The following is a 27,301-nucleotide window of genomic DNA, read 5'->3' on the forward strand; positions in this document are numbered from 1 at the left end:
GAATCAGAAAAATAGAAGGAAAATTAGGAGAAAGGAACAAGTGAACTGATGAAACTGAGAGAAGTAGGGAGAAGTTGGAGTGAGCCACCATGTAGAGGAGAGTAAAATATAATTTGAGTAGAAGTGTAGAAAAGAGTTGAATTCTGAGGTTGTCATTACTTTGTGGAGGTCCCTGCTATGCCCTTTTCTCTGCATCTGCAGAGTTACTTGATGTCAGGTGTTCTTTTCTATGTGCATACATGTGGATATGCACACATACAGATAGACAGTCAAGGTCTGTCTTTATAGAAGATGCGGATTCAGTATGTATCATTAATTCTATCAATGACTAGAGCTAATTATGCTTCTTATGACACTGCATATGTACTGTTCCACAGCTAGTGATAAATGCAAAGCACAAGGTTGTTAACTCTTTTTCACCATAGGTTTAGCACACCATCTTGAGATTGCCTACTCTTTGGAAAAAGTAGTAAGTCATTTCAGTGTGAGATATAGCAGCCAGGTACATTTCAAGGTGCATTATTGTAATTACAGACATAGAAAATACTGTCAGGAGTGATTCATATCGTCTTAAATAACAGTATATACACTACTGATGTACAAATGAAGTGTGGAAATTACCAGAGAAAAAGTAAGAGATTGTATATTGGATTATATAACTATCTGTTAAGCAAGGGAAAGCTTTGAGTAGTAGCCATAAAAATGGAAATTAGAGAAAGCTAGTTGTGCAAGTCTGTATATCACTTTATTCTGTCAACAGTCTTAACTTACAGGTCTCTCTCTATAACTGATTAACAAATCTTGCCCTTCACAAACCAAACTAACAGCCTGGGATCCCAGTTCAGAAAATTAGTTGTATTCAAACCACATTCCTGCCAAATGTAGTAAGTTTGAGAGCTTAAGGTTTCTCATCTTGCAGTTTCATGGTAAAAATTACTATTTCAAATGTTTTAGTGAAAGAAAAGGAGGATGCACATGCTGATCCAGAAATACAACCTATGAAGGAAGATGATGGAACATTTGGGGAATACAGGTGAGTAACTGATGTGGGTTCGTGTGGTTCATATCACACATGCATTGTATATGGTATCATAATAATGCAAAGCTAACTTTTTATGCCATGCTGCCAAAGATTCCGTATCTAGTGTTGTACAGAACTATAGATAGCATTGCAACTACACCATTAGGCAAAAATAATGAAACATCCAAGTGTAAAATAAAGCTCGAGGTGAAATCTGGGTTCAAACACGATTGTCTTGAAGTGAGGAATCTTCATTTACAAACCCGTCTTTGAGAGAATGAAACACCAGATACAGTGTCCTTCCCGTCAGGGCACATTTGGGATTATGAGGTTTGAAAATGCATTTCTAATTGAAGACAATCTTCTGTTGCATTGACTGGAAACAAACGCATTTGAAAGGGCTGCAAGTACTAATACCTAATCCAGCAACTAGGAAGCGATGTTATATGCACAGGTGAAGGAATGTCCTGCAAGGAGAAAACAAATCTCCCTTTCCTGTATTTCAGTACATGATACATAGCAAGTGGCTGCAAAGTGTGCAACAGAGCTCTTTACTGTAAATGTAGTCTAGCTGGATCTCCAGGCATCACAAAAAGTGTGCCTTTGCATGTCTGCTCATGTAACAATTATGAGTATAGTTTGTTAAATTTGTAGCATTTTATTTGTTGGAGTTGTTTTAGGACAGAAAATGATGCTGTTTTCTACATGTGCCATTAGCATTATCATTTAGGTAGTTGTTTAAAACAGATTTTATAGGGTGTTCCTGTGTCTAAAGCATTGTAAAGGCCCTTTAATATTTTGAAGATGTGACATTTACAGATGTGCATAGAAAACCCATTCTTTTCTAGAGGGATCTACTGCATTGCTGTAGCTTCTTCATACAGGGGAAATGTGCATCTTGATCTGACTGGACGAGCTTTACAGTTCTCACTGCCAAAGAGCAGTTTCTGTTTATTCTTCCTTGACTTTAGAAAATTGTGATACTCTGTTCTCAGGCTAATTAGTTCAGAACAGTATTTTATGGCAGCAGTAAGTGTGTATGGATTAATTGCATTCAGCTTGTAAAAGGGAGAGTGTGAAGCAATGTTTGGAACAGAGGTAAAAAAGTCCTATAGAAGTTCTGACGGGCAGTCCAGTTTGCATTCTCCTTTTTGTTCCTCTTTTTTTTTGACACTTGGAACTTCCAGCAGTAGGAATTGGCCTTGTACAGAATAGTACAAATTGCATGGCCTCCATAGGTGTTATCTCAGGCTTAAAATAAGACTATTCAAGGCTGCTTTCATGTGTGACCTGTAGCAAGATTTCAATTTATGTCTCCATATTGAAGTGGCTTGAATTAATCTATAGTGCTTGATTAAATCATTTCATGATGCATTTATCCACCTCAATGTCAGGCGAATACGGCCACATGCATGCCACACTTTCAGACTTGTTCACAGGACAGAACTCACCCTGTTCACCATGCACAAGCTCCTTTCTAAAATGTATTTCTGTGTAATTAGTCTATATTGGGCTTTCCTCTTTTTTCCTTAGAGACAGGGCAGCAGCAGCAACCAGTCAGATTACAGAAGATATCCTGGCACCCTCTGCAGCCCAGCATCACTGCAGTCACTCAGTTCCCAGTTTGTCTGTCCCACATGGCCCGGGTTATGATGCAGTGCTTCTTTAAGAAAAAAAGGGTATAGGGTTTTCATTGGGGGGAAAAAAAAACCCACAACAAAAAACCAAAGCAAACAATTGGAAACTCTAGGAATTTGCGTATTTTGAACTTTTTTCATCACTTCAGGTCCATGTCTGCTTGGACAGGAAAGAAACTGGACAAGGAAAAGAAAAGAAAAGGTAGCTGTGCCAATTCTCCTGAAGCAGACCCTGTCTTTACCAAAGCAAAGTCTTTGAGATCTGACAGATCCAACTTCTTCAGAAGGTCAGGGGATCAATACTCCAGCACAAGATCAGAGACCTCCTACAGCAGGAGGAGGGCTAGGCAGTCACCAGAGCTTGCAAGGGTTAGTTCTGTCTCTGCTTCCCTCTGCCAAGAGGAAAAGAGGTCAGACTCACGGAAGTACAGGCATGGCTGTAGACATCACGCTTCTGAGCAACAGCTCATGGGGTCGGAGGAGGGCTCAGATTCTCAGGCAGGACAGCCATCCCCTTTCCAGCAACCTCTCAGCTCCAACTCAATTCATGGCTCACTGGCAAGACAGCATTCCTCTCTCCAGCACTGGTTCAGACGGACCCCAGACTACAGCTCAGATTCAGAAGACACTCAGAACTCCTACCACCAGAAGGTAAGACCTTCTACTACTACTCACTTCTCTGAATCTGAAAAAAATTCATTAATGAAATCTGTAATTTTGCCTGAGCTAGCTACTGTCCTAAAGGATGCTTTGACAGCAGCCAGGCAAAGTATAACCTCTGTGGCACAGGCTAGGTCCCTTTCAGGAAAGCATCCCAGGGTACCAATTACAGAAGTACCAGTGGTTCCTCTAGAAGCAACTGTGAGCAGTTCCCAAACTTTTGAGTCTGACCATATGAACAGTTTAAAAGATCAAACAGCCTCTAGGAAGGAGAAATCTAAGCCTTATAGGGCCTTGGATATTGAGTCATCCCCTGAAGATTGGGAGGAGTCATCCGAGTCCCCTACAGAAGACCAAGAAGGACCAAATCCTCTGCGTAAATTTGACATCGAGAATCAGAATTACCTGTTCAAGCACATAAAGAGAGTGTTAATGCTGAAATCTTCCAACCTTGAATCTTCAGAAGAACTGCTTCTCCCCTCTGAAGAAGGCAAGGTAGATAATGCACTTCCTATCGATTCAGCAGTAGAAGATCTTGTGTGCAGGATTTGGGATAATCCGGAGGCAAAGCATGAAGCCCCAGCAGTCCTGCGTAAGCTTTATCCTTTTCCAGTGGATAAAGCTGCTCTGTGGGGGACCTTGCCTCAGGTAGACAGAGCATTGGTTACTGGTGATTCTGTTCTATCAGTGCCTGCTAATATGGATGCTCTCCTTAAAGATCCTACTGATAGAAAGGTTGAGGAAGCAATTAAAAGATGTTTCAAGCTAGCTGCAGCCCAGCTTGGGGTATCTATCTACTGCACTTACGCTTCCAGAGCGTTACTAATATGGTTGAAGGAGGAACGAGGCAGATGCAAAAAGAAATGGGTCCCATCTGGTGCCACGCAGAGGAAGCACAGGCTATGTAAAACTGCAGCTAATTTTATCCATGATGCAGCTGAGGATTCTCTTAGACTCACTGTTAAAAGCATGGCATGCCTCACTGTAGCCTGGAGAGCTGTATGGCTGCGTCCTTGGACCTCATCACTAGATCTGAAATGTAAACTGCTGTCTCTGCCATACACGGGTGGCAAGCTGTTTGGTGAACCCTTGGTCCAGATCATGAAGGATTTCTCAGAATACAAACACTCCTTACATCGGCTGAAAAAAAAGAGGTCTGTTGGAAGCTCCTCACTTCCTTATCCCCACAAGTGCCTCGGCTCATTTCGTTCTCCTCCCAAGTTTAAAGGAGGGAAGGGCAAGTACAAGGTCTCGCAGTCATTTCATGCCAAGTATGAAAGGACATCTCACTTTCAGAGAGACACCAGACCATCAAGAGCAACTTTCTAGGATCACAAACTTGCTTCCTCCTTTCTCAGGAACTGCCAAGAGTGAAAGACTTGGGAATTTATACTTGAATAGACTTCAGTATTTCTGCTCTTCAACTAAGTCCACAGCTTAGAAAGTTAGGTTGCTTCTAAACAAGATTTAAATAATTGAATTCCTTAAATCTTAATGACTAATTAAGATATTCTAGAGAAGTCACAGCTCTCAGTTTTAGGGGAGATTTTTATTGCATTCAATTTCTGGGCTTCCCAGTACTCTTGGGATGGCTCCTGGGATGTTTGAAGTTTTGCACTCTTCAGCTTCGTCTAGGAGCATACTTTGTGCAGAACCAGCCAACACTGCCCTGTCAGTCTAACGAATGCAGTAATGCTTTAGGAAGTGCAGGTATTTCAGGACCCACAGAATGGCCTGGCACACTATGTTCCTGTGGCAGGAGGAATACCTGCACTTCCACATCACACAGGAAAGCAGTGCTGCTGCAGCAACACTGTTTTCCCGAGTTGTAGAAGACCGAGGTAGTAAATTGTGGACAGTGTGGAATGCATGCACCAAGAGACTGCAGGAAATCCAAGAGGTACCACACATGTATGTTTATTTAAAATACAATCAGAGACTATCTAGAACTCCAGGTCAGTGTAGGTTCATAAATCAGCCTAAATTTCCATCATGGGCCCTAACCTGAGAAATCCAGAAGTAATGGCACCTACAGAGCTGTGGATTCATGGGTAGGGAGAGACTGTAAGCATACATTTCTTAGTTATCTTCACAGAAATAATGGAAGTCCAGCATCTCATTGCAGTCTGCAAAGTGTTTGTAAGAAGGTCCCACAGGGCAACTACAGTAGTAGGGCTGCTAGTCTGGTAATGGCAGGATGTTTGCACATTTTGATGAATTATTTTGCCTCTTCAGCATTTTGATACACACAATTTCCCCAAGAAATTCTTAGAGATGCTATGAGAGACTTTCTGGAAATTGCTGGGGAGTGCTGAGATTGCTAGACATCAATCTTCCTTCTTGTGCTGGATTGATTAACAATGAGAATATAATTTATGACATCATAGTAGTATTTTTTTCTTTTGTAGTTATTCAAGTTTTACTGTAGCTTAGGGTTGTTTGCAGGAGAACCTAGCAGTGTTTTATGCCTTTAGCACCATAGTTCCAAGCTTGGTTCCTTCTAGTGCAAGAGACAATGTCACTGGACTGCCTGAAAAGTTCTTGTCGCTGAACAGTCCTATTGGATTGGGCAGTGATCTTACTGTGTCCTCATCCACACACCTGTCTTTCATTGATGGTTCTTACTTGAATTCTTGAACATCTGTGTCAGCACTTTTTTTACATCACAGCTTTGATTTCCCTTTTTATAATTTTCCACCAGAAACAGCAAAAGTAGGAAGTTGATTGAATTTCTCTCAAGATTTTCTTTTTTAAGATGTTCACAAGGATAGAGTCAGGTTCCTTGCATAAAACCAGTTCTTTCAACCCACTGCCATTTAAAGGCAGAGCTTAATCTCCCAGGTTTTCCACTTTCTGCTAGGATTGAGTATTACAAGGGTGTTAAAGCTAATACTACTCAAAAAACCTAATACAGATGTGCCTACGTCTTAGCTAGATTAGAAATAGTAAAACATTTTGGAGTCTGGATTGATACAGGTGCATAAGTGTATAGGGAAAGCATTTTACATCAGCACAGTCCCATCAGTTTAGCAGCATGAGTGGGACAGGTGTTCTCCTGGAGCATGGAGGAATGCCATAACACAAGGTACTTCTGTGGCTTTATGTGATTGCTTATCCTTAAACACTTCCGGGCTGTCGCCCTGAGGGCACAGAGAAAGGAATACACTCCCGATAGTTTTCATCTTCTGCATCCTCTTTCTGAGTCCAATAGCCCAGAATGCTTTACCCATTTTGTTTGTTCTATGTTGCCTTTCATCTGACAGTTGTGTTATAAGGAAAAGTAGTATATTGCTAACCATATATTGAGTCTTTTTGCATGTCCATGAATGTGGCAAAGTTTAGTGGGAACTAGTTGCCTGCTGGACTGCAGAGGCATCGTAAAACTGTCTCCCCCATTCTGACTGGTTGCTGCATGTGCCCATATCTAAGGAAGAAAAATTGAAAAGTTGAAAGAAGAAAGGAGATTTCAAGGTACATATTTCTTTCAATAACTGAATAGCTTGTGAAATGGAAGTGCTTTAAAAGAAACAACAGTTTTTACTTTGCACTGACACATTATTGTCATCTCCATACTTCTCACATCCCTTCATCTGCAAGTTTGATGTGTGTCTTATTAAGCAAAGAAGAAACATGTATTCACAGACTAAGCAGGCACTCATGAAAAATACTTTAAACCATGCTTTAATATGAAATACTATTCTTACTAAAGGGCAATGTGTGTGTGTGTGTGGTACATATCAGTACTTACCAAAACAATTGGTACCTGTCAGTCTTCAGTGAGAAACTTCCAACTGCTGGTATGGTATTTATCTCTAAGGCAAGAAATGATGAAAGTGTATTAACACTTAACTTTCATAGCTGTCTGATCTAAATGCAGAATTCATACTTACTCTCACCTCTGTTTTGTTCCTTCTCTGTACTTGTTTTCTCACTACTAATTGTACCCACTGCATATGTGACACTTGTAAAAAAGTTCTCCATTTAATCAAGATAATTTTTACTTCATTTTGTATTTCATGATACTGCAGTAGGTAAGTATAAAAGCCAGTAGCCAAACACAAACAAGAAAGAAATTATGCTCTGACCTGGTTGCATATTGGAATAGTTTTATGAAGACTTGTAAGCAGGGTTAGCAGCAAGTCTTGCAGACACAGTATCAAAATGTATGGCTTTAGCATGTTTTTGCAGAATATTACAGTATCACAGTATAACAAAGGTTGGAAGAGACCTCGAGGATCATCGAGTCCAACCTGTCACCACAGACCTCATGACTAGACCATGGCACCAAGTGCCACGTCCAATCCCCTCTTGAACACCTCCAGGGACGGTGACTCAAGCACCTCCCTGGGCAGCCCGTTCCAATGACAAACGACTCGCTTGGTGAAGAACTTTCTCCTCACCTCGAGTCTAAACCTCCCCTGGCGCAGCTTGAGACTGTGTCCCCTTGTTCTGGTGCTGGTTGCCTGGGAGAAGAGACCAACCCCTTCCTGGCTACAACCACCTTTCAGGTAGTTGTAGAGGGCAATGAGGTCACCCCTGAGCCTCCTCTTCTCCAGGCTAAACAATCCCAGCTCCCTCAGCCTCTCCTTATAGGGCTTGTGCTTGTTCTCTGTTTGTATAGTCTACAGCCTAAAGTGTTCTATAGGCCTTTGGGTATCCATATTCATAATGCAGTTCAACAGCTTTTGCAGTTTGCTTCGTGGTGGCAAACAGGAAATAGATCTGTTTCCCCAGAGCACCAGGGGCCCTTCTCTCCTTTGCACCCCAGGGTTGCAAAAGTGCCATCCAAAACATTGATGTGTTCACTTTTCTTCTCTCTCTCCTACTTGTTGTTTTGCTTTTTATGCCTCGGCTTCTTTCCCTTTCACCCAAAAAGTTGTCTTCATTTAATGCAAGAGTCATAATTCAGTTTGATAAAGTGGTACCATGGCATGTTCCTTTTCCTGAACAAGGTGTGGAAAGCACCCTGGCTAATCCCACATCTTTTTCCACTGCCAGAGTCTTGGAAGAACTTCTTTCTGGACTGGGAGGGAATCCCCAGATCCAGATTTTATTTTTGCAGCTACTGTAACCATGTTCTTAGCCCAGTGCCCACCTCTGTGCAGTACAGTCCTGGTAAATCTGTAGTTTTGTTTGGTTTTCATCATACAGGCAGTAGAATCTACATCCTTACTAAAATGTAGAAAATTCACAGACAATGCAGCCCTTAAGTATTGCTGCTTCGTTTGGCTTATGAATGAATTTTGTTTTCAAAACTGCAAACACAAAAACCCTAAGAGCAGAAGTTGCCATACCCAGATTTATTTGTTTAAATAAAAATTGAGCTTTATGTTGGATTAAACACAAAAAGGTTTTTAAATACAGTGATGGTGTATTGTTTATTTAGTGTATATTCCAGCCTAGAAAATTGGACTGGACAGGATCACACTTCAGGATATTTGCATTTTCCTGACTTGTTGGATCATGACATAAGAGATATTTTAATTTATGCTCATTCCTACCTATTACATTGTAAGCAGTTATGAAGGTGCTTGTCTAAAATTAAACAGCAAAGTCTATGTGCAGTGTTCTGTACTGTGTGCTCTTACCTAGAAAGCACTGAACCCCGCAGGTGTTCTTTGGGAGCAGGACCTTGGTACTACTTCAGAGTGAGGGTCTGGGCTCCACTTGGTTAGTATGACTCTAATGCCTTCTGGTGAGGGTAACTGAGGAACTGCACTGCCTTTGATTTTTAAATACTCAGTTCTGTCTTCAGCTTGTTAACTATAGCATCCTTCCAGGATGAGCTCTCTTCAGTAATGTCTCTGTAATCTGCTTGTCTGTGCAGTGGGACAAATATTTGCACTTTGCTGCTGGATGCTTGACATTTAGGAGTAGCACACTTTTAAATGTTACTAGCCTCTATCATTGCAATATCAGTGAGCACAGGAGATCAACAGTGCAACTTTATCCTCATGCCATGTACAGAACAATGACTGAAAACAAAGCCAAGTGACAGAGTCTGGGTTAGAGTTTTTGCCTTTGTGTAAATGAAACATGAATGTTTTCTTAAGTGTTAGTAAGACACACCCCTACACTTGTGTATGCATACAATAGTGAAATCCCTGGTATGCTTTTTCTCTGAGCATGTTAGAAGTGTAAGCAGGTGTGCTGAGAAAGAAAGGGTGAGAGAACTGGGTTTGGTCTTAGAGGAGACCTTGTTACCACATACCAGTACATAAGGGGTGGCTACCAGGACGTGAGAGACTCCCTTTTTACAAGGAGTCACATGGAAAAGACAAGGGGCAATGGGTACAACTTACTGCTGGGGAGAATATGACTGGAATCCAGAAGAAAATGTTTCACCATAAGAACAGAGAGACATTGGAATAATCTCCCAAGAGAAGCAATGGATTCCCCTACACTGGGCAGTTTTAAGACTCAGCTTGACAGGGTGCTGGGCCACCTAGAAAGGTTGGACCAGGTGATCCTTGAAGTCCCTCCCAATCTGGCATTGTGTGATTCTGTGATTTTAGCATGGGACCTCTTGAGAGTCTACCAAAAATGGTGATTAAATGAGGAGAAACAACATGATGGAAAATTGGTGTATGGTTTTCTATTAATAGGGAAATGTTTCTCAACAGAGCATTTAAGCTTATAATATAACCTGTGTCACTTTATATGATATATATCTCTATGGTTTCTCTGGTTTGCAGAGAAAAAAATCTTGGAAAAGCTAACATATTTGGGCTTAGGAATTACAGTTAAAATAATTTGCTGAATATATATTCAGCCTAATATTGTGGATCTTGTATTTTTATTTCCTTGATATCCTACATATTTATTTTTTTAATTTTCATAAGCTGGGAGTCTTAAAATGAAAAAAAAAAACAAAACACACAACAACAACCACAAAAACCCAAACCAAACAACCACACACATGTGCAACCAAATAGCACTTACTCTTTTGCATCCTACATGCAAATAAAGTCACGTGTTCTGTTTAAGACAAGGCAAATAGCTGTGGGGATTGAAGAAAAAGAGTTAATCACTTTTGAGCCTGTAACACAGTGCCACAAATTACTGCACCAAAAACGCAGCTGGTGATAGTGGGTTTTCTAATGGGAAGTGCTTTAGAGCTGCTAAAAATCTTTACACTTGAAGTGCAGTGTAAAGTATTACCAAAAAAGAGCCCAACTACATCTGCTCCATGAAACACAAACTTAGACAGCTGCAGATTTATTTGAGGATGCTGACAGTACCATAGCTTTTGCATTGACAAGGGAAAGACCACAGTATTTTGCCAGAGAGATCCTTCCTTCCTTTCTTTTCCTTTCCTTTTCCTCTTATCCTCCAAGTCACCATCATCATTGTCAGACCATGGACAGCGCTTACGGATTAGGATAAGGAGGTTGGGTAAATTGATACTTATCAGCCTCCTTGATAAGTAATAAAACTAAGCATGTTCTTAACTGTTCATCTGTAGCTACTGTAAGCTAAATTGTTGCTTTACCTGTATATAGTAAATGTCATAGCAATGTTAAGATCAAATTATTATTGATAAAATACTGATCACTATCAGGATATGGACTTTGCTTTTCTTCTTAGGCTATTTTCATTTGTTTCTTCTGCACCCTTTTAATGGAATATGTAGGTCTCTTGAAAGGTAAGGTCAAAAGTCTCGAGTCTGGCCTGCATTATGTAACAAATTATTTGAAATGCAGCACTTTTATTTTCTTTATACTAGTAAAGAAAATCAGTATATTTCATTTAACCAAATTCATTCTTCATTCATGTTCGAGGAGTCAAAGAAATCAAGAAGTTTAACAGACTAACTTTGCAGCACATCATAAGCTTGTTACTTTGAAGAACAAAAGAAATATTTGTTTTGATAACTATACAACCCACTTCTTAATGCTTGCAGTTGCATCTAAATTGCTTCCAAGCCAAGGACTCAAGTCTTGTCATTGAAAAGTCATGCACGATGGGGGGAAAGAAAAAAAGAACCCACAACCCCTCCTCCCTCCACCGAAGGCATTCTCAGTTTAAACCATTCCTACATCACGTATCCATGTCAGCTGCATCATATTGACCACTCTTTACAATGTGATGTGGTTTTACTAAAGGAGTACAGGGCTGCACACATGCTTTCTATCAACTCTGCATGCATGGCTGATTTTTCTCTAAATGCATAACACATCAGTTAATTCCTTTTGTTGTTTGTTTGTGTCTCCAGTGATGCAGAGGACCATAAACCTCTAAAAAAAGGAAGCCGGACACCTTCGGACAGAACTGTGAAAAAAGAAGACAGTGATGACAGTTTAGTTGACTATGGAGAAGGTGTAAATGGTCAGTTCAATGAGGATGGCTCCTTTATTGGACAATACAGTGGTAAAAAAGAGAAAGAACCTGCAGAAGGAAATGAAAGCTCTGAGGCTCCTTCTCCTGTAAATGCCATGAATTCATTTGTGTAACCACAGAACTCGGTCCTCTTGTATCTTCGGTTTGTTTAAAGCACTTGTACATCCTGCTTCTCATACTAAGAACGTGCAGGTAATGGAGCTCCTCACCACCAGATGTTAATGCTATGAGAATATGCAGGTCAATACAGTCCTACAGCCTAATGACTCATTAAGTGGTATGTTAGTACGGATCCAAATACAAAATCCAAGTTTTCTTCCAGACTTGCGTATTTTTCCTTTGATTTTTGGTTTGTTTGTTGGTTTTTGTTTTTCTTTTAAAGGAACTGACACAAACAATAACAACATCAACTTGTAATTTTATTTCCTGTTGAGAATACAGTATAATGCATGGGGGGAAAGAAAACAAAGCTACACGATTCACAGGTAATTTTGCGTACACTTCCGAACACGTGGTTGGACAATTTGTTATGCAGTCCTCAGCTGAATCCCGGGAGCTGAATTCCGTTTTCATCGTCAGAGTGTTCTAGTAGTATTACATAGAACTTCAATGTCTTTGTGGACATTGTTGTGAAATTGGTGACTTAATGTCTAGCTATCATATGTCTTTTTGCAAGACAGTTAGGAACAGTATGTACAGTATATAATTGCTAAACGATTTAAGTATGACACTTGCATTTGCTGATGCTTAATGAAGACCCTATTATCTGCTCTTTGCTCCTCTTACTTTGTAGCCTTTTTAATCTATCAAGTATTACAGCAGCACAGTGTTCTATTTTTACATCAAAACACGTTGAATCGATTTTAGGGCGTACAAGGGAACGCATTGCAATGCATTTTGGCATTTGTACGGTCACTGAAAGGAAAAACTTCAAAAATGAGAGAAAATGTTCCAGAAAACACAGGGCAAAATACATTCAGTGCCTTTATACAACATGCATTCCATAATGCTCTGTACTCCTCAATCAGTTGGTGCAGTAAAACTGTGATTAGTGGACTACTGTCATTGCCAAATAAAGCAAAAATGTGAAGAAAAAAACCAAGTGTTATGAAACTGTTGTGCTAACATTGGGAGGCTTTCAATAGTGTAAATGACAGAAAGAAGAGTATGATTCTTTTTTTTTCCCTTGAAATAAATGCTTTCTAGATGGTTACAGCACAACATGTTTTCATGGCCTTAGAAGATTAAAACCAAAACCAAAACAAACAAAAAAAACCCCAACCCAAACCAAAATTCAATTATTTACTAACACAGCAAGGTTTAAACTCTTGTAAAATAAACAGTTTAAAAGCCAAACCAGCTGACTGCACCAGCAAGAGTGCATCTCCCTCCCTGTCCTGGCCTGATTAGTGTGGCAGATTTGTCATTATCAACAGCCTGGAGCAGTGTGGGGGTTACCCCTTGTGGAACCATGGAATTCAATCTGACAAGTGCTCACTCACATGGCTTGGTGGTAAAGGATTACCCTTATCGGTGACAAAATTACTTTCTTGCATACTCTATCAATCAAATGTTTACCTCCAGATATAAATTTTTATAACAACCTATGGTTGAAGGAATGCTCAGTTTCATTTGCCAATAAATTGGTTTTTCATAACTTGCATCAAGTTTAATTTTAAGTAAGCTTTTTATATGTAGATATTCTGTTGAATTTGTAAATACACTTAAAGGGTAGATGCTCTATGCTTCTAGGTGTTACAGACACATGGAACAAGGGAGCTCAGGTTGTACTGTGTGAGAAGTACAATGGCCAGCGGTGTGCATGGGATTTCAAAGCATCTACTGAAGTATTATTATTTTGCTGTGACAACAAAATAGTGAACTGTTGTGCTTATTTACTGCAGATTCCTAATTGAGCCATCCAGAGCTTTTGCCAGTGCATCACACATTAGACCAGAGCACACCTCACAGCTTTCATGTATATACTTAGGTGAAGCACAACGGGAGGAAATCACAAACGTACGCTACCTGTGAGAAGCTTCTTTTGCGCCTTTGAGCTTTCCACTGATCGGCTTTCCTAATGGGAATCAAAAAAAAAACCAACCCAGAAATTAGTTACACAAACACTGATTACAAAGCACAAAGAGAACATTTGAAACTTGCCAATGGTTTTGGTAAAAGAGAAATACAACTTTACTCTTATTTAATTGTAGATGCTGAATGATCTGTGCATGTGGGGGTAAACATACAGGGTCACTTCTGTAATAGTGCAACAGATTTTGTATTGAAAATAAATGTGGTTTTAAAATTTCACTGTTTGTTCTGTTTACACTAGCAGTAGAACTCACATCTGATTCACTCTGTCATTAAGAATTCCAAGTGGCACAAAGCAAAAAAAAAGATGGAACCACTCTGGCAGAAGTTGTTCCATTGGTGTTACAGGGCTTCACGTACTGCAGCCAAGATACTTAGGGAAAGTTGCCTATCTTGTACGTGTCAACTAGTCTGACCATTTCACATTGAAATCTCCTGCTGTTTACACTTTACTTCTATGGATGCTTTATTTAGTCCTGTTTCTGCAAAGAAAAAAATCAAGCCAGTCGTGTTCTATACCTGCAAAAGTGAGTAAGAGAAATAAGCATGTTTGTTCAAAATTAAGAGCCCTCTGAGAGGCTTTCAGGTCAGCATTTTGTACCTTGAAAGAATTGCCTGACATACCCAGTTCTGAATGTCTGTTGTTAAACAGTAGATGAAATTAGGAAATTCTAAATCACATCTTTTACAGTACACAAAATCCATTGCAATGCTCTTTTTATACGTTGTCTGTTCTATGTATGAATGGAAACAGGCTGGGCAAAAGGGCAGCTGCTCTGCAGACAGGACTGCAGGAGAGCCATGGATTCCAAGAGGCACAGATGCTTCAGGAGATACATCAGAAAGCTGATGTTTGGCCAGGATGCTTGAAAGAGGGATTTTATCACTGACTCAGATGCCATTCTGTCAAGCCTCCTACGTGTAATTGGAAACCTCTGGCTATTGCAGCTGCTGTCATCTGCATCATAGCCTCAGTTCTGGCACTGATACTGGGCCACCTGTTTTTCTGTACAGGTCTCTTCATTTTTCCAGCAGTGTGCATTGACTGGGAGGTGTGAAGCACAACTGTTTCTGTTTTGATTTTAAAATAATTCCTGAAAAGGGGCCCAAGTTCCCTGGGCTTTGTTGGGACAAAAGATTTCATTTGCTAACCCTTTCTGGAGACAGCTGTATGTTCTGTGTGCATGTTCCCTGCAGTGTACTAATACATATTTTCCTTTCAGTGATACACATTTGCTTTTGGTTTTCTGCCCACTGAAGTGATTGTATAAATCCAGAGGGAATTAAAGAGGATACCCCAATAGTGATTTTTCTTGTAATCTTCTGTTCTCACTTGGTTTCTAGGATAACAGAATTTCCTTGTAGCTCCACAGAGCAGAGGCAGAAGATTTGGGAACTAAATTCTCTTTGTGTGCTGTCTGGCCCATTTTAAAGGCAGAACCTATAGAACTAATATATAAAGAAATAACTGTCTACAGGATGGAAGTGCCTCCTTCTCTGAAAGAAGAATCAGGGAGGAAAGCAGGATGAGGATGAGATTTCAGTGATTTCTGAAAATTGCCCTTGTTGAGTTTCTGTTCCCTCTCCCTCTCTCATCCTTCCCTCTCCTACCATCTCAGGAAAGAATATTTCAGGGAGCTGGCAGAAGCAGCAACTGGTATCACGGGGAGACGGAAATAACTGAATGTGCTACTTGTAGGAATGTACCCCCAGATGATGCCCCCTGGGGTGCAAATAAATCCAACTGGCCATAATGCTTTCATGTCTGAAGGGAACTCTTCCTGCTCTTTGTACACATGAGGTGGAAACTTCAGGTGAAACTGTCTACATAAATACATGTCAACAGGACTTTGTCAGACAGTAGATGTGATCCATCATGACTGTAAGCAGGGAGGAAAATGATGATCCTTGTGATTTCAAAGTAATAAAAATACAAAGTTCCCTGCTGTGTTCATATGTAGATGAGCTGATTAAAAGGGGGGAAAAAAATCAGGTCACGTTTGATGTCCAAGAGATGGATCGTTCATTTGTGGCTGAAAAAGGTTGCCCTGCTGTGAATTTGGCAGCACTGGCTTTTTTGGTCTCTTCTCCCTAGTAACAAGAGACTGGACAAGAGGAAACGGCCTGAAATTGCACTAGGGGAGCTTTAGATTGGATATTAGAAGAAACTTCTTCACAGAAAGGGTTCTCAGACACTGGACTGTAACTGAAGAGACTGTTTCACAGCCTGCCATGTTCCCTTTAAACGCAGAAAGCTTAGATAGTCTTAATTTTGGTGTCTAAGTTCTTAAAAATTGCTGCATTAAGGAATGAACTACATTTACCTCTGATTATTAACTGTGCTTCATATGTATCTTCCAGAGAGTGCTGCCCTATTTTCCAATCCAAAGGCCTCGGAAGAGAGATGGTTCGGTCTTGAAACCCAGCATCTTATCTGGCAGAAGCTAGCAGCCCACTTCATGCATTGCTCTGCCTTCTGTTTGCAATGAGGTGGAGGGCTTTGGGACTTCATGGGACTAAAAGGACAAATTAAGTTTTCCAAATGGTTGTCTTCAGGATATATTCCAAGTGGATGGTCTGCAATATATGTGCTATAGCAAGAGGCTTTGAGGGCATGCTGTCATGAAAAGTTACCTTGTCCTGCATGGTAATAAGAAGAGGTGAAAATTAAACTGTTGGGACAGAGAAAGTGAAAGAATGAAGGTAAATTTGAGGTTTCTTGTAAAGGACAAGACAGTAAGGCCTGAAGGGGAAAAGGAGAAAAGCAGGGAAAGGTTACTGTACCTACAGGGGAGAGGCATTGGGAGCTACTGCTAACCTAGAGTAGCACAACCTGCTAGGTGTGGGACATAATATATTCATGGTTTGTCATTGTCCTTCCAGAGGCTTTTCTATTTATTCAGCTCTAGTTTCAAGAAGCTTGTAAGGACTTGCTAATCTTAGAAGTTTCTGTCAAGCATAATTGAAAACTGGCAGTAAGTTTGGGGTAGAGGAAATACTCAGAAGGAGGAATAAACACAAAGCAGTTGCTTTAATTTCCTTGCTTTTTGAAGCAAGCTAAAGCTATCTCCTGGGAAGCAACTGCTTTCTGGAAGCAGAGAGTAAGGCCAGATGATGAGACCCTTTGCACTTTGCTTGGGAATTTGATTAACGTTGTTCCAGCAATTTGAGGAAAACAGGCACTTTCCAAGCTGTTGAGATAAGGAAGGTACCAAGGAGCCATTCAGAGTCTTTGGTAAATTAAAAACCTGCAAGATAGGAACTCCAAACCTGAACTACCAAAATCAATGTTTTATTAAAGAGCTTCTTCAGGGAGGGAAAAAAATTGAATAGAGGAAAGAAAAGAGGCTGCTAATCGAAAGAGTTTCTGACCAAGTAGAAGGACAGATGAAAGGAAAAGAGCTGGCCTGGACTAGAATAGTTTGATTTCCAGTAAAGAGAGAAAAGGTGTCCTTTCCTAGGCCATCTGATGGTCTCTATACACAAACACCACCTGAGGAAGCACTGCAAAACTGCTTACACTGCCTGTAAGTGAGTACTAGAGCTTTAATTTTGTTATGGCCCACAAGCTACAGGCTTTAGGTGTACTTATGTAACTTGAAGAATTAATGAGCCAATTAGCTAGCAAGAATTTTAATTTACCTGAGGTTATTTTTTTTCTTATACACTCTCAATAGATACTTGGTTCCAAAGCTTTGCTTCAATAAGAAAACAGCCCTTCTATTAAAATTAGCAATGGCAATAAACTTTAGCAGCATGGAAGCTTATCTATATTTTTCTACAACAAAGTGATTTTTGTGAATGTGAGGAGCCCAATCTTCAGTCATTAGCGTTTAAACGTAACAACTGACCACTAGGGGGAAGTCACAGTTGTTGGTTCACAGAAACCTAGGGAAAACTGCTACCCAAAGCAATGCATCGGTGTTCACATCCCACGTGAACACAAATGTATATAAAGCTGTTATAAGATCATGATTCACAAGGCACAAGTTCATGAGGGTTTGCTTGTGTTGCAAAAGCAGTCATGCTGTGTGTGTAAGCAATAACATTAATGTCCTTTTTCTAACTGACCTATTTTTGTTATTGCAATCATAAATTACAGAGACATTTTAGGCAGAATTGCTGTCTGAAGAGTAAATCGGTAAGAACTATGGGACAGGGATGCTAGGTCTGAATATCAGCAGCTAGCTCTGTCCCAAAAGGGCCCTGTAGGCCCCCAGTACCTGAAGGGGACCTACAAGAAGAATCATAGAATCATTGAATCAGTCAGGGTTGGAAGGGACCACAGGGATCATGTAGTTCCAACACCTCACACTAGATCAGGCTGACCACAGCCTCATCCAGCCTGCTCTTAAACACCTCCAGGGACGGGGCCTCAACCACCTCCCTGGACAACCCATTCCAGGGTTTCACCACTCTCATGGTAAAGAACTTCTTCCTCACGTCCAGCCTGAATCTCCCCACCTCCAGCTTCATTCCATTCCCCCTAGTCCTATCACTACCTGATATCCTAAGAAGTGCCTCCCCAGCTTTCTTGTAGACCCCCTTCAGATACTGGAAGGCCACCATAAGAATGGAGAGAGACTGTTTGCAAAGGCTTGTGGTGATAGGGTGAGAGACAATGGCTTCAAACTAGAGAAGAGCAGATTTAGATTGGATGTTAGCAACACGTTCTTTACTATGAGGGTGGTGGAACACTGGAGCAGGTTGCTCGGGGAGGTGGTTGGGGCCCCATCCCTGGAGATATTCTAGGTGAGGCTTGACAGGGCTCTGGGCAACCTGATCTAGTTGAGGATGTCCCTGCTGACTGCAGAGGGGGTTGAACTAGATGACCTTTGGAGATCCCTTCCAGCCTGGACCATTCTATGATTCTATGATAAAAGTGCAAGGAAATGGTTCTTTTTGGAGACAGAATTGGAACCCAGCAGGCCAAATGCCTTGCTAGGTTATTGGTCCCCAAATCAGTGTTTGTAGGTTCCCATGCTTGGCAGCTACATTTAAAAAAAGACAAATTAAAAGCTAAAAAGAAGAGTGGTTATTCAGTTGGTTTGCAGCCAAGAATCTCAGATTTTGTGATTCACATAAAGGCTCAGGGTGGGTACAGAAGGGCAACGTGCTGCCCAGGGCTGAACCTACCAAACTGGAGGGGACAGGTTTCCCTGAGAAGCCAGAAGTCCAGCCTGCACAGGTAATTTGTGGGCCAGTAGTTCATCTCGCTGAAGTACTGTACTTGATCCTGTTTTGAATTTGTCAGGACTGCCCTTAATCTCTCTGTCAAAGAAGAAAGGCTTAAGGTCTTGACGTATGAAGAGGGGAATAGCTGTCACACAGCAGATTGCTCTCAGGCAGGGTGGGTGTAGTAGCAGAGGGAGCAAAGATCAGCACAGTGCCCGCTGTGCCTGCCCCCTTGCTCTGACACTTTAAGTGACTCATTTTAAAGTGTGTCTGGGATGGTGACCACTGTTAACCCTTTTGATCGGGACAGGCAACACAAAACACATTTTCAGTATCAAACCAGCAGAAGCCCCGCTGGTCTGCAATGAGATGAAGAAACACTGAATTGATTCACATTGTCAGTCAGCATCATCTTCAGAGGGACACTGCCTGCAGGAACCATCTCAGCATGTCAGAGCCCATTCATGTGAGGAGGACAGAAGCTCTGCCCTTTGGGACTGACATCACATCATCTCTGCAATAGCAAGAAGGGGTGGAAGAGAAAGGTATTTACAGGGTGTGCATGGGTTTGTAGCAGGAGACTTGTGGTATGGGCTGAGGCAGTAGAATAAAATAGGAGAGCCTAAGGTATTAAGGGAATAACAGAAGTTTTCAAAGTGCTGCTTATAGATAAACTGTCACACATCAGCACCACACAATATTCATGGGTGCCAGCTGTTTGAGGTTAAAGATGGGAATGCAGCCACAGGTTAATGATTAACAATAGAGAAAAACTGGCAGTTTTTTTTCTTTTTGCTGATGGTGAGAAGAGAGATGCTGAGAACTGGAACCCAGGACAGATGATTCAGACAGGCAGCCACCGCCTTGCCAAAGCCATTGAAGCTGTGTTCGTTTATACCAGCTGAGACTTCTGCTTGTGGCACTTCAGGCAGGTCTTAGGGCAGAGGTTTGAATAATGAATATTTTTTCAGTGAATAACTGTCTAATAGAGTGTTAAGGTTTCTCTGCTAATGACAGCAGCCTCCAGCAGGGACATTGCAGCCATAGCCAGTTCACATGCTGGAGACAGCTGCACAGCAGAGCCACAATCTTTCTCTGCTAAATCATCTATTTCAGACTGCAACTGGAAAACATTCTACTATGAATAGTAAAAGGGAAAACCAAACCAAACCAAACCAAGTATGTAGCTAATTTTGGTGAGATTATTTCTCATCAGTGGTTCAGTTGATTGGCAATAGTAATAATTTTACAGGATCACAGCAAAGTCCATGTTTCTAAGAGGCTCCCTCTCAGACTATACATTCTAACTACATGCCAAAGCTTGGAGACACTCATTACAACATTGTTCTTCACTGCAGGTAACATTTTCTGGTTCTAATGGCTGGGATTTGATGTTTCATGTAAAAGATGAGAGAGAGCATGAATTTCTGTCATTCATCTCAAGGTTTTTCTGAAGGTTTGGTTCTGGGTTTTGTTGCCTAGCAGGCTTCTTTTTTAAAAATATATTTAATAAAATGGGTTTCAAGAGTTATTTACATCCTTTCCTCACTGGGTGATGATGTTTTCAGTAAGATAGAGAAATAATGCTATGTACCATAAAACTAGTCTATCAAAAATGAGATGTGATAATCAGTGCAGCTTAGTCCTGCATTGTCCTGCATATAGAATAGAATCGAATAGGATAGAATAGAATAGAATAGAATAGAATAGAATAGAATAGAATAGAATAGAATAGACCAGACCAGGTTGGACGAGACCTCCAAGATCATCAAGTCCAACCTATCATCCAACACCATCTCATCAACTAAGCCATGGCACCAAGCTCCCCATCAAGTCTCCTCCTAAACACCTCCAATGATGGCGACTCCACCACCTCCCTGGGCAGCCCATTCCAATGGGCAATCACTCTCTCAATGAAGAATTTCTTCCTAACATCCAGTCTAAACCTCCCCTGGCACAGCTTGAGACTGTGTCCTCTTGTTCTGGTGCTGGCTGCCTGAGAGAAGAGACCAACCCCCAGCTGACTACAACCTCCCTTCAGGTAGTTGTAGAGAGCAAGAAGGTCTCACCTGAGCCTCCTCTTCTCCAGGCTAAGCAACCCCAGCTCCCTCAGCCTCTTCTCACAGGGCTTGTGCTCCAAACCCCTCCCCAAATTTGTTGCCCTTCTCTGGACACCTTCCAGCAAGTCAACATCTTTCCTAAACTGAGGGGCCCAGACCTGGACACAGGACTCAAGCTGTGGCCTAACCAGTGCAGTATACAGGGGCAGAATGACTTCCCTGCTCCTGCTGGCTACACTGTTCCTGATCCAGGCCAGGATGCCATTGGCCTTCTTGGCTGCTTGGGCACACTGCAGGCTCATGAGCAATAGTCTTTCCCTGTAACTTAGACTTTAATTTCAAATAAGCTTTCCATGTGAGACTTGAATTCATATAAAACCACACAGATACTGAATCTGAAAAGCTAACTACTTTGGCTGACAAAAGCTAATGAATGAAACATGAATTGCTCTGGTTTGAGACAAAGAAAAGTAAATGGGGGGTGGGGTGGGGAAGGTGTTGTTTCTATTGAAAATAATGTGAAGGGGAGCCTACAGGAGCAGAAATGACAGCCTTGCCACACATTTTGTCATTAATTTATGTTTTGGCCTCCCATCAAAAGTTGTTTCTACTTCCTTGTGCCTGATACCTTGTGCTGTTACCTTACATGCTGGTCAACAGCACGCTTATAACTATTCTGTTGACTTTCGGCTTTTTCAGTTCTGACAGAGGCAGATGAGACATTTGTGAAGGAGCAGGAATTTAGATATCAGCACAAATTTCTTAAGGATCCTGCTCTGGCAGCAGCTTGGACTAGATGACCTTTGGACCTTCCAAGCCCTAACATTCTGTGTGATTCTGTGGAGTCAACATTACAGTGTATCTTCATCTGCAAAACACCCTTCAGAAATGAGCAGACCGTTATGTTACATGAAATACCAAAAGCATGTGTGACGATTTTATCCTTGCTGCATAAAATGCTAGTTGAGCTAAATCCTGAGACAGCTTGTTTCATATCTGAGAAGTCTATCACTGAGATACTGAAGGCTGGCCACAGCCACCTGCTGTGAATCACACAGTGCAGGTCAGGAATGAGCTGTAAATCTCTCTCTCTCTTTCATCACTCCTAATAGCAACAGGCAACAAACTGAAAATGCATTGGCCCAACTCTTTGAGATGATTTTTGTTCAGTCTGGAGAAGAGAAGGCTCTGAGGTGACCTAATTGTGGCCTTCCAGTATCTGAAGGGGGCCTACAGGAAGGCTGGGGAGGGACTTCTCAGGATCTCAGGTAGTGATAGGACCAGGGGGAATGGAATGAAGCTGGAGGTGGGGAGATTCAGGCTGGATGTGAGGAGGAGGTTCTTCACCATGAGAGTGGTGAAGCCCTGGAATGGGTTGTCCAGGGAGGTGGTCAAGGCCCCATCCCTGGAGGTGTTTAAGCCCAGGCTGGATGAGGCTCTGGCCAGCCTGATGTAGTGTGGGGTGTCCCTGCCCATGGCAGGGGGGTTGGAACTAGATGATCCTTGTGGTCCCTTCCAACCCTGACTGATACTATGATTTTCATACAGTTTGGCTGAATAAACAAGTACATTGAAAGGTTATTGTCCAGAATGAACAGCCCCAGGCATGCTGCTTCAGTCTTGCTACAGGTCCATGCATCATCCTTGCAGGAAGGTTTGTCAATTTCATTATCTGTGCACTACTGGGTTTTTTTCACCTTCTGAGATGCTAGTAAGCTGCACACATGCCTGACCTTGAAGTGATCGCTCAAATCGCATTTGAGGAGCTGTGTTCTGGAACAAACCCGTAGATAAAATTGAAACATAAACTGATTAAAATAAAGAGCACATAGCCTTGCTGCATGTCACCAAGTGACAGTAATGTGATCTTGTAATTACCAACTGCACCTCTACCTTTTCATCAGGTGTGCTCAGCTAACCTCCAGAATGTCCACAGCTCTGCTGTAATGTGCATATACCCAGGTGTTTTCAGTTACAGTGGCTCAGAATGCTCAAACAAGTAATGAAGCCTTTCCATGGTTCCTGTCAAAGGCTCAGTGTAACTTTGCACTTGGGCAAACAACTGAAGCTGAGTCAAAACATGGGTTTGGAGCGTTGTTGACTCTACTCTGGTCTCAGCAGATTTGTCTTTGCTGTTAATTAGAGGCATCCTCAGGCCAGGCTGATCACTGGAGACCTAACCAGCCCTACAGCATCACTCTTCGCTCATTACTGGGCTCTGTTTTGAAGGGCTCTGTGAAGCTTTGGAGGTACCTGCTCCCAAAAGGCCATGTGTCCACTGTGGCTCCCTTCAGCATCATCTCAGCATGAGTCATGTACCAAACAGCCAGGACACACCTCTGCTATGCCACAGGGAGAGACAGCTCTCATACCACTGCAGCAGCTTTATAGCAGGGGAGGGAGAAGGGTGAGGTGAAGCCTTGGTGGGTGTAGCTCATCATCTGCAGAGTGGGGTCTATGTAGAGAGGTCACAAACAGGTCTGTGCTCCCCAAGGCCACCAACTCATCCTTATTTAAGGGCACGATACAGCTGCACTGTTGTGATCCCATTCATTGACAGTCTATGACAGCTGTGCTACCCTGCACAAAGAGGGGGGAAGAAGAGGAACCCCTCAGACAATAATTAAATAAAATAGCCTAAGATGACCCAATCATATTTTCTGGTCATATTTCCAGAGGAAACCAGTGTGAGATAAAATCAAAAGTGGTGAATATTCCACTGTTCTCTGAGGTATTGGAGACTCTCCCTAATTAAAGACAGGACATGAGGAGGTCCTAGCCACAGTAATTGCTCTCATGAGACTGGTGTGTTGCACTGTGCTCATCTTTTGCTCTGTGCTCACAAATGAATTTTACTTCAGATTAGCTTGCCAGAGACTGCTCCCTCTTGTATGGAATGATCTATTCAAGACAATATACAATTGAATTCCTTGCCTTGACTGAGACAAGAAATGGACACTAAGTAAATGTATACATTTAAAATGTGTTTTTCAGAACAGCCATGAACATCTCAGGTAGTGATAGGACTAGGGGGAATGGAGTGAAGCTGGAGGTGGGGAGATTCAGGCTGGATGTGAGGAGGAGGTTCTTCACCATGAGAGTGGTGAGACCCTGGAATGGGTTGTCCAGGGAGGTGGTTGAGGCCCCGTCCCTGGAGGTGTTTAAGAGCAGGCTGGATGAGGCTCTGGCCAGCCTGATCTAGTGTGGGGTGTCCCTGCCCATGGCAGGGGAGTTGGAACTAGATGATCCTTGTGGTCCCTTCCAACCCTGACTGATACTATGATACTATCTGTGCAACGATGCTGAGAATTAATATTCCAGGTAAATAAAATGTTTGAATTGCAAAGACAATGACTGACAGCAGCAATGAACAGGAAAAGTGCATAGGTCCGAGGACACAAATGTATGGGACACATACAGAGTGGCTGACATATACGGTATCGGTGTAGCAGATGGAAGGTATGTTTCATGTACACAGTTATTCAAGCACTGACATCTAAGCAGAATTCAGGAGTTAGTGCCAAACGAGAAGGCACACAAGGGTGTTGGTTGACAGCCAGCTAGCAGTGTGCCCAGGTGGCCAAGAAGGCCAGCAGCATCCTGGCCCACATTGGGAACAGGGTGACAAAGAGGACAAGGAAAGTGATCATGCCCCACCCTGTACTCAGCACTGGTGAGGCCACAACTTGAGTACTGTGTTCAGTTTTGGGATCCTCATTGCAAGAAAGACACTCAGGTGTGGGAGCATGTCCGGAGAAGGGCAGCAAAGCTGGAGAAGAGTCTGGAGAACAGGTCTTACGAGGAACTGTTTAGTTTGGAGAAGAGGAGGCTGAGGGGAGACCATATTGCTCTCTACAGTAACCCCAAAGGAGACTGTAACAAGATGGGTGTTGGTCTCTTCTCCCTAGTAACAAGTGACAGGAGGAGAGGAAATGGCCTCAAGGAAGGTTTAGATTGGATAGAAGAAGAAACTACTGAAAGTGTTTTCAAACAGTAGAATAGGATCCCCATTGCTGGAGGTGTTTAAAAGGCAGAGAGATGTGGTGCTAAGGGATATGGTTTTGAACCAGACTTGGTAGAGATCTTAGATACTCATTGAACTTGATCTTAAAGGTCTTTTCCAACTGAAACAGTTCTTTGATTCTATGCACAAGAGTGTGAGTAGTTAGGCAAGAGATTGGACAAAAAAGGCAGAGACATAAAAAGTGACTGAGACAAGACTTTTATACCACATATGTATTTACCTCTAAAGCTCTGAAAGAAATTAATCTGTATGATCTTCACATTGAGTTTCTATGAAAAACTTCATTGCCACTAAAACATGATGAGAGCAGGATTAACCTTGAGGAAACAAAAAGCAGAGATGAATGGCTGATTGCCCAAACCTAAAAGGAGATTTCCTGCCCACTGCCTCATGTGCATTTGTGTGATGCCTTTAAAATGTTTTTGTTGGAAGGGGAAAAAAAAACCCAACAATTTTAGATCCAAATAATTTCTACTCTTTGATTCAATAGCAGTTAATAAGACATCCGGGGAGAACTGGGTTGGTCCAAATACTTTATTCTAAAGGGTATTCAACAATCATGTTCTAACTAGCCTGGAGAAGAGGAGGCTCAGGGGTGACCTCATTGCCCTCCACAACTACCTGAGGGGTGGTTGTGGCCGGGAAGGGGTTGGTCTCTTCTCCCAGGCAACCAGCACCAGAACAAGGGGACACAGTCTCAAGCGGCACCAGGGGAGGTTTAGACTCAAGGTGAGGAGAAATTTCTTCACTGAGCGAGTCATTCGTCATTGGAATGTGCTGCCCAGGGAGGTGGTGGAGTCACCATCCCTGGAGGTGTTCAAGAGGGGATTGGACGTGGCACTTGGTGCCATGGTCTAGTCATGGGGTCTGTGTTGATAAGTTGGACTCGATGATCCTCGAGGTCCTTTCCAACCTAAGTTATACTGTGATACTGTGATACTGTGATAATCGTCAGTCACACTCTCCATTTGAAACTGGGGGTATTGCTAATGGACCTAGTGTCTGAGTGCACACTTTTGTCACTGAATCCAGACATAGGTGCAGTTAAAAACACAGTCCCTTGGGGACCCACACCACTCTGAAAACAACTCTGAGCACCAAAGAAAATGCTTATGCTTTGGATAGTCAAACTACAGGTGGTAGACTGCAAACATGTATGCTGTCAGCTTCAAAATTATTAACTTCCTGTGACTCCTAATCTTAACAGTAAATTGAAATTGATGTAGCAATGACATAAATGGAAATGAGATCAGAATTTCCCTGTTCTTACTATATACTTCACTAGTTTGTTTTTTTGTGTTTTGGTTTTTTTTTTTCAGAGGGTTCATCTTTCTGTTGTGGTGTCTGTACCCTTCCAGTAGTGAAAGAGAATGGAGTACATCTGCAGCTAGCTCATATTGATCTGCTCCCACTGAGCTGAGTCAGACTAAACTGGTTTGAAATAGCCAAATCTAAATACTTGGTTAAAACTAAAAACCTGGACTGTCAAAATGAAGATAACTTGGAAAAGAGGTCTCCAGATAATTAATTCTTCTCTTTTTCCTACATCTGTGATTTTCTTCCATGAGATCAGATCCATCATCAGAAGGAATCAGGTCTGGTGGTTGTTGTTATTCCTGTTTCAACAGCACAAGGAGGCTTTTTGAGATCTTATTGTGTTAAGTGGCACTAAAAATTACATCAGGTCCATCCCATCTAATTTAAATAGCTTTAAAAAAAACAGCTTGGATATTGTCTTTAAATTCATCTTTATCCTCTCACAAGACAAACTGATGAACCATTCCCCTTAGTTTTGCAAATTCTCTTGAGTGGCAGACAGCCATTAGACTCAGAGCCTTCTCTTAAATCCTTCTGCCAAAAGTTAAATTGCATATTACAGACCAGGAGAAGAAATGGAGAGATAGCAGGACCTGTGTGACTTGCAACTATCCACTTAGTTATTTGAGATGTTGATTCTGATCTGCCCCTGCCAGCAGAAGGAACCAGCTTTACTCTTTCCTACACTTCCCCAAGAATTGAAAGGATGTTGCCTCAGTAATACTGTTATAAACCCCTGAGCAAGCTGACATGACTGTAAAGTTACCACCTGCAGGATACACTTCTGGGGCTGTGGCAGGGTGGTGAAGGGGATGCTTTTGGTGGCCATGGGAAAGGCACTCATTTTCTCCTGCCACCATTCTCAAACCTCTCCTTGCCCAAGCCCAGGAAGCCCTGTGCCCTGTTTTAGGCATCGTATTCAATGGTACATCTGAAAGTTTTTTGAATATTAGTCCATTGCTGCAGTTTTATT

At 41.9% G+C, this 27,301-nt stretch overlaps 1 protein-coding gene and 1 long non-coding RNA gene across 28 annotated transcripts in view; one reads left to right on the top strand and one right to left on the bottom strand.

The window, feature by feature from the left end:
• Positions 1-13,971, top strand: part of NRCAM (neuronal cell adhesion molecule) — a 168,365-nt gene extending 154,394 nt beyond the window's left edge. For 17 of the 26 annotated variants that reach the window (XM_068170063.1, XM_068170183.1, XM_068170073.1 and 14 more), the window contains 2 exons: positions 955-1,033; positions 11,534-13,971. In XM_068170063.1, coding sequence (XP_068026164.1) covers positions 955-1,033; positions 11,534-11,771 — 317 coding nt within the window. In that variant the 3' untranslated portion in view covers positions 11,772-13,971. Of the gene's footprint in view, positions 1-954; positions 1,034-2,807; positions 6,790-10,951; positions 10,964-11,533 lie in introns of all 26 variants that reach the window. The other 9 variants (XM_068170032.1, XM_068170044.1, XM_068170050.1 and 6 more) reach the window with 2 other exon arrangements.
• The window catches only part of LOC137458897 (uncharacterized), a 47,368-nt gene continuing 25,316 nt past the window's right edge, over positions 5,250-27,301 (bottom strand). For both annotated transcript variants that reach the window (XR_010992003.1, XR_010992009.1), the window contains exons 3-6: positions 13,687-13,735; positions 10,261-10,318; positions 7,067-7,130; positions 5,250-6,742 (exon numbers count right to left, since the gene is read on the bottom strand). This is a non-coding gene — a long non-coding RNA (uncharacterized lncRNA). The remainder of the gene's footprint in view (positions 6,743-7,066; positions 7,131-10,260; positions 10,319-13,686; positions 13,736-27,301) is intronic.

This window comes from Melanerpes formicivorus, unplaced genomic scaffold (genome assembly GCF_026170545.1).
Source record: "Melanerpes formicivorus ecotype bairdi unplaced genomic scaffold, bMelFor1.0.p_v2 SCAF_3, whole genome shotgun sequence".
Classification (NCBI taxonomy): domain Eukaryota; kingdom Metazoa; phylum Chordata; class Aves; order Piciformes; family Picidae; genus Melanerpes; species Melanerpes formicivorus.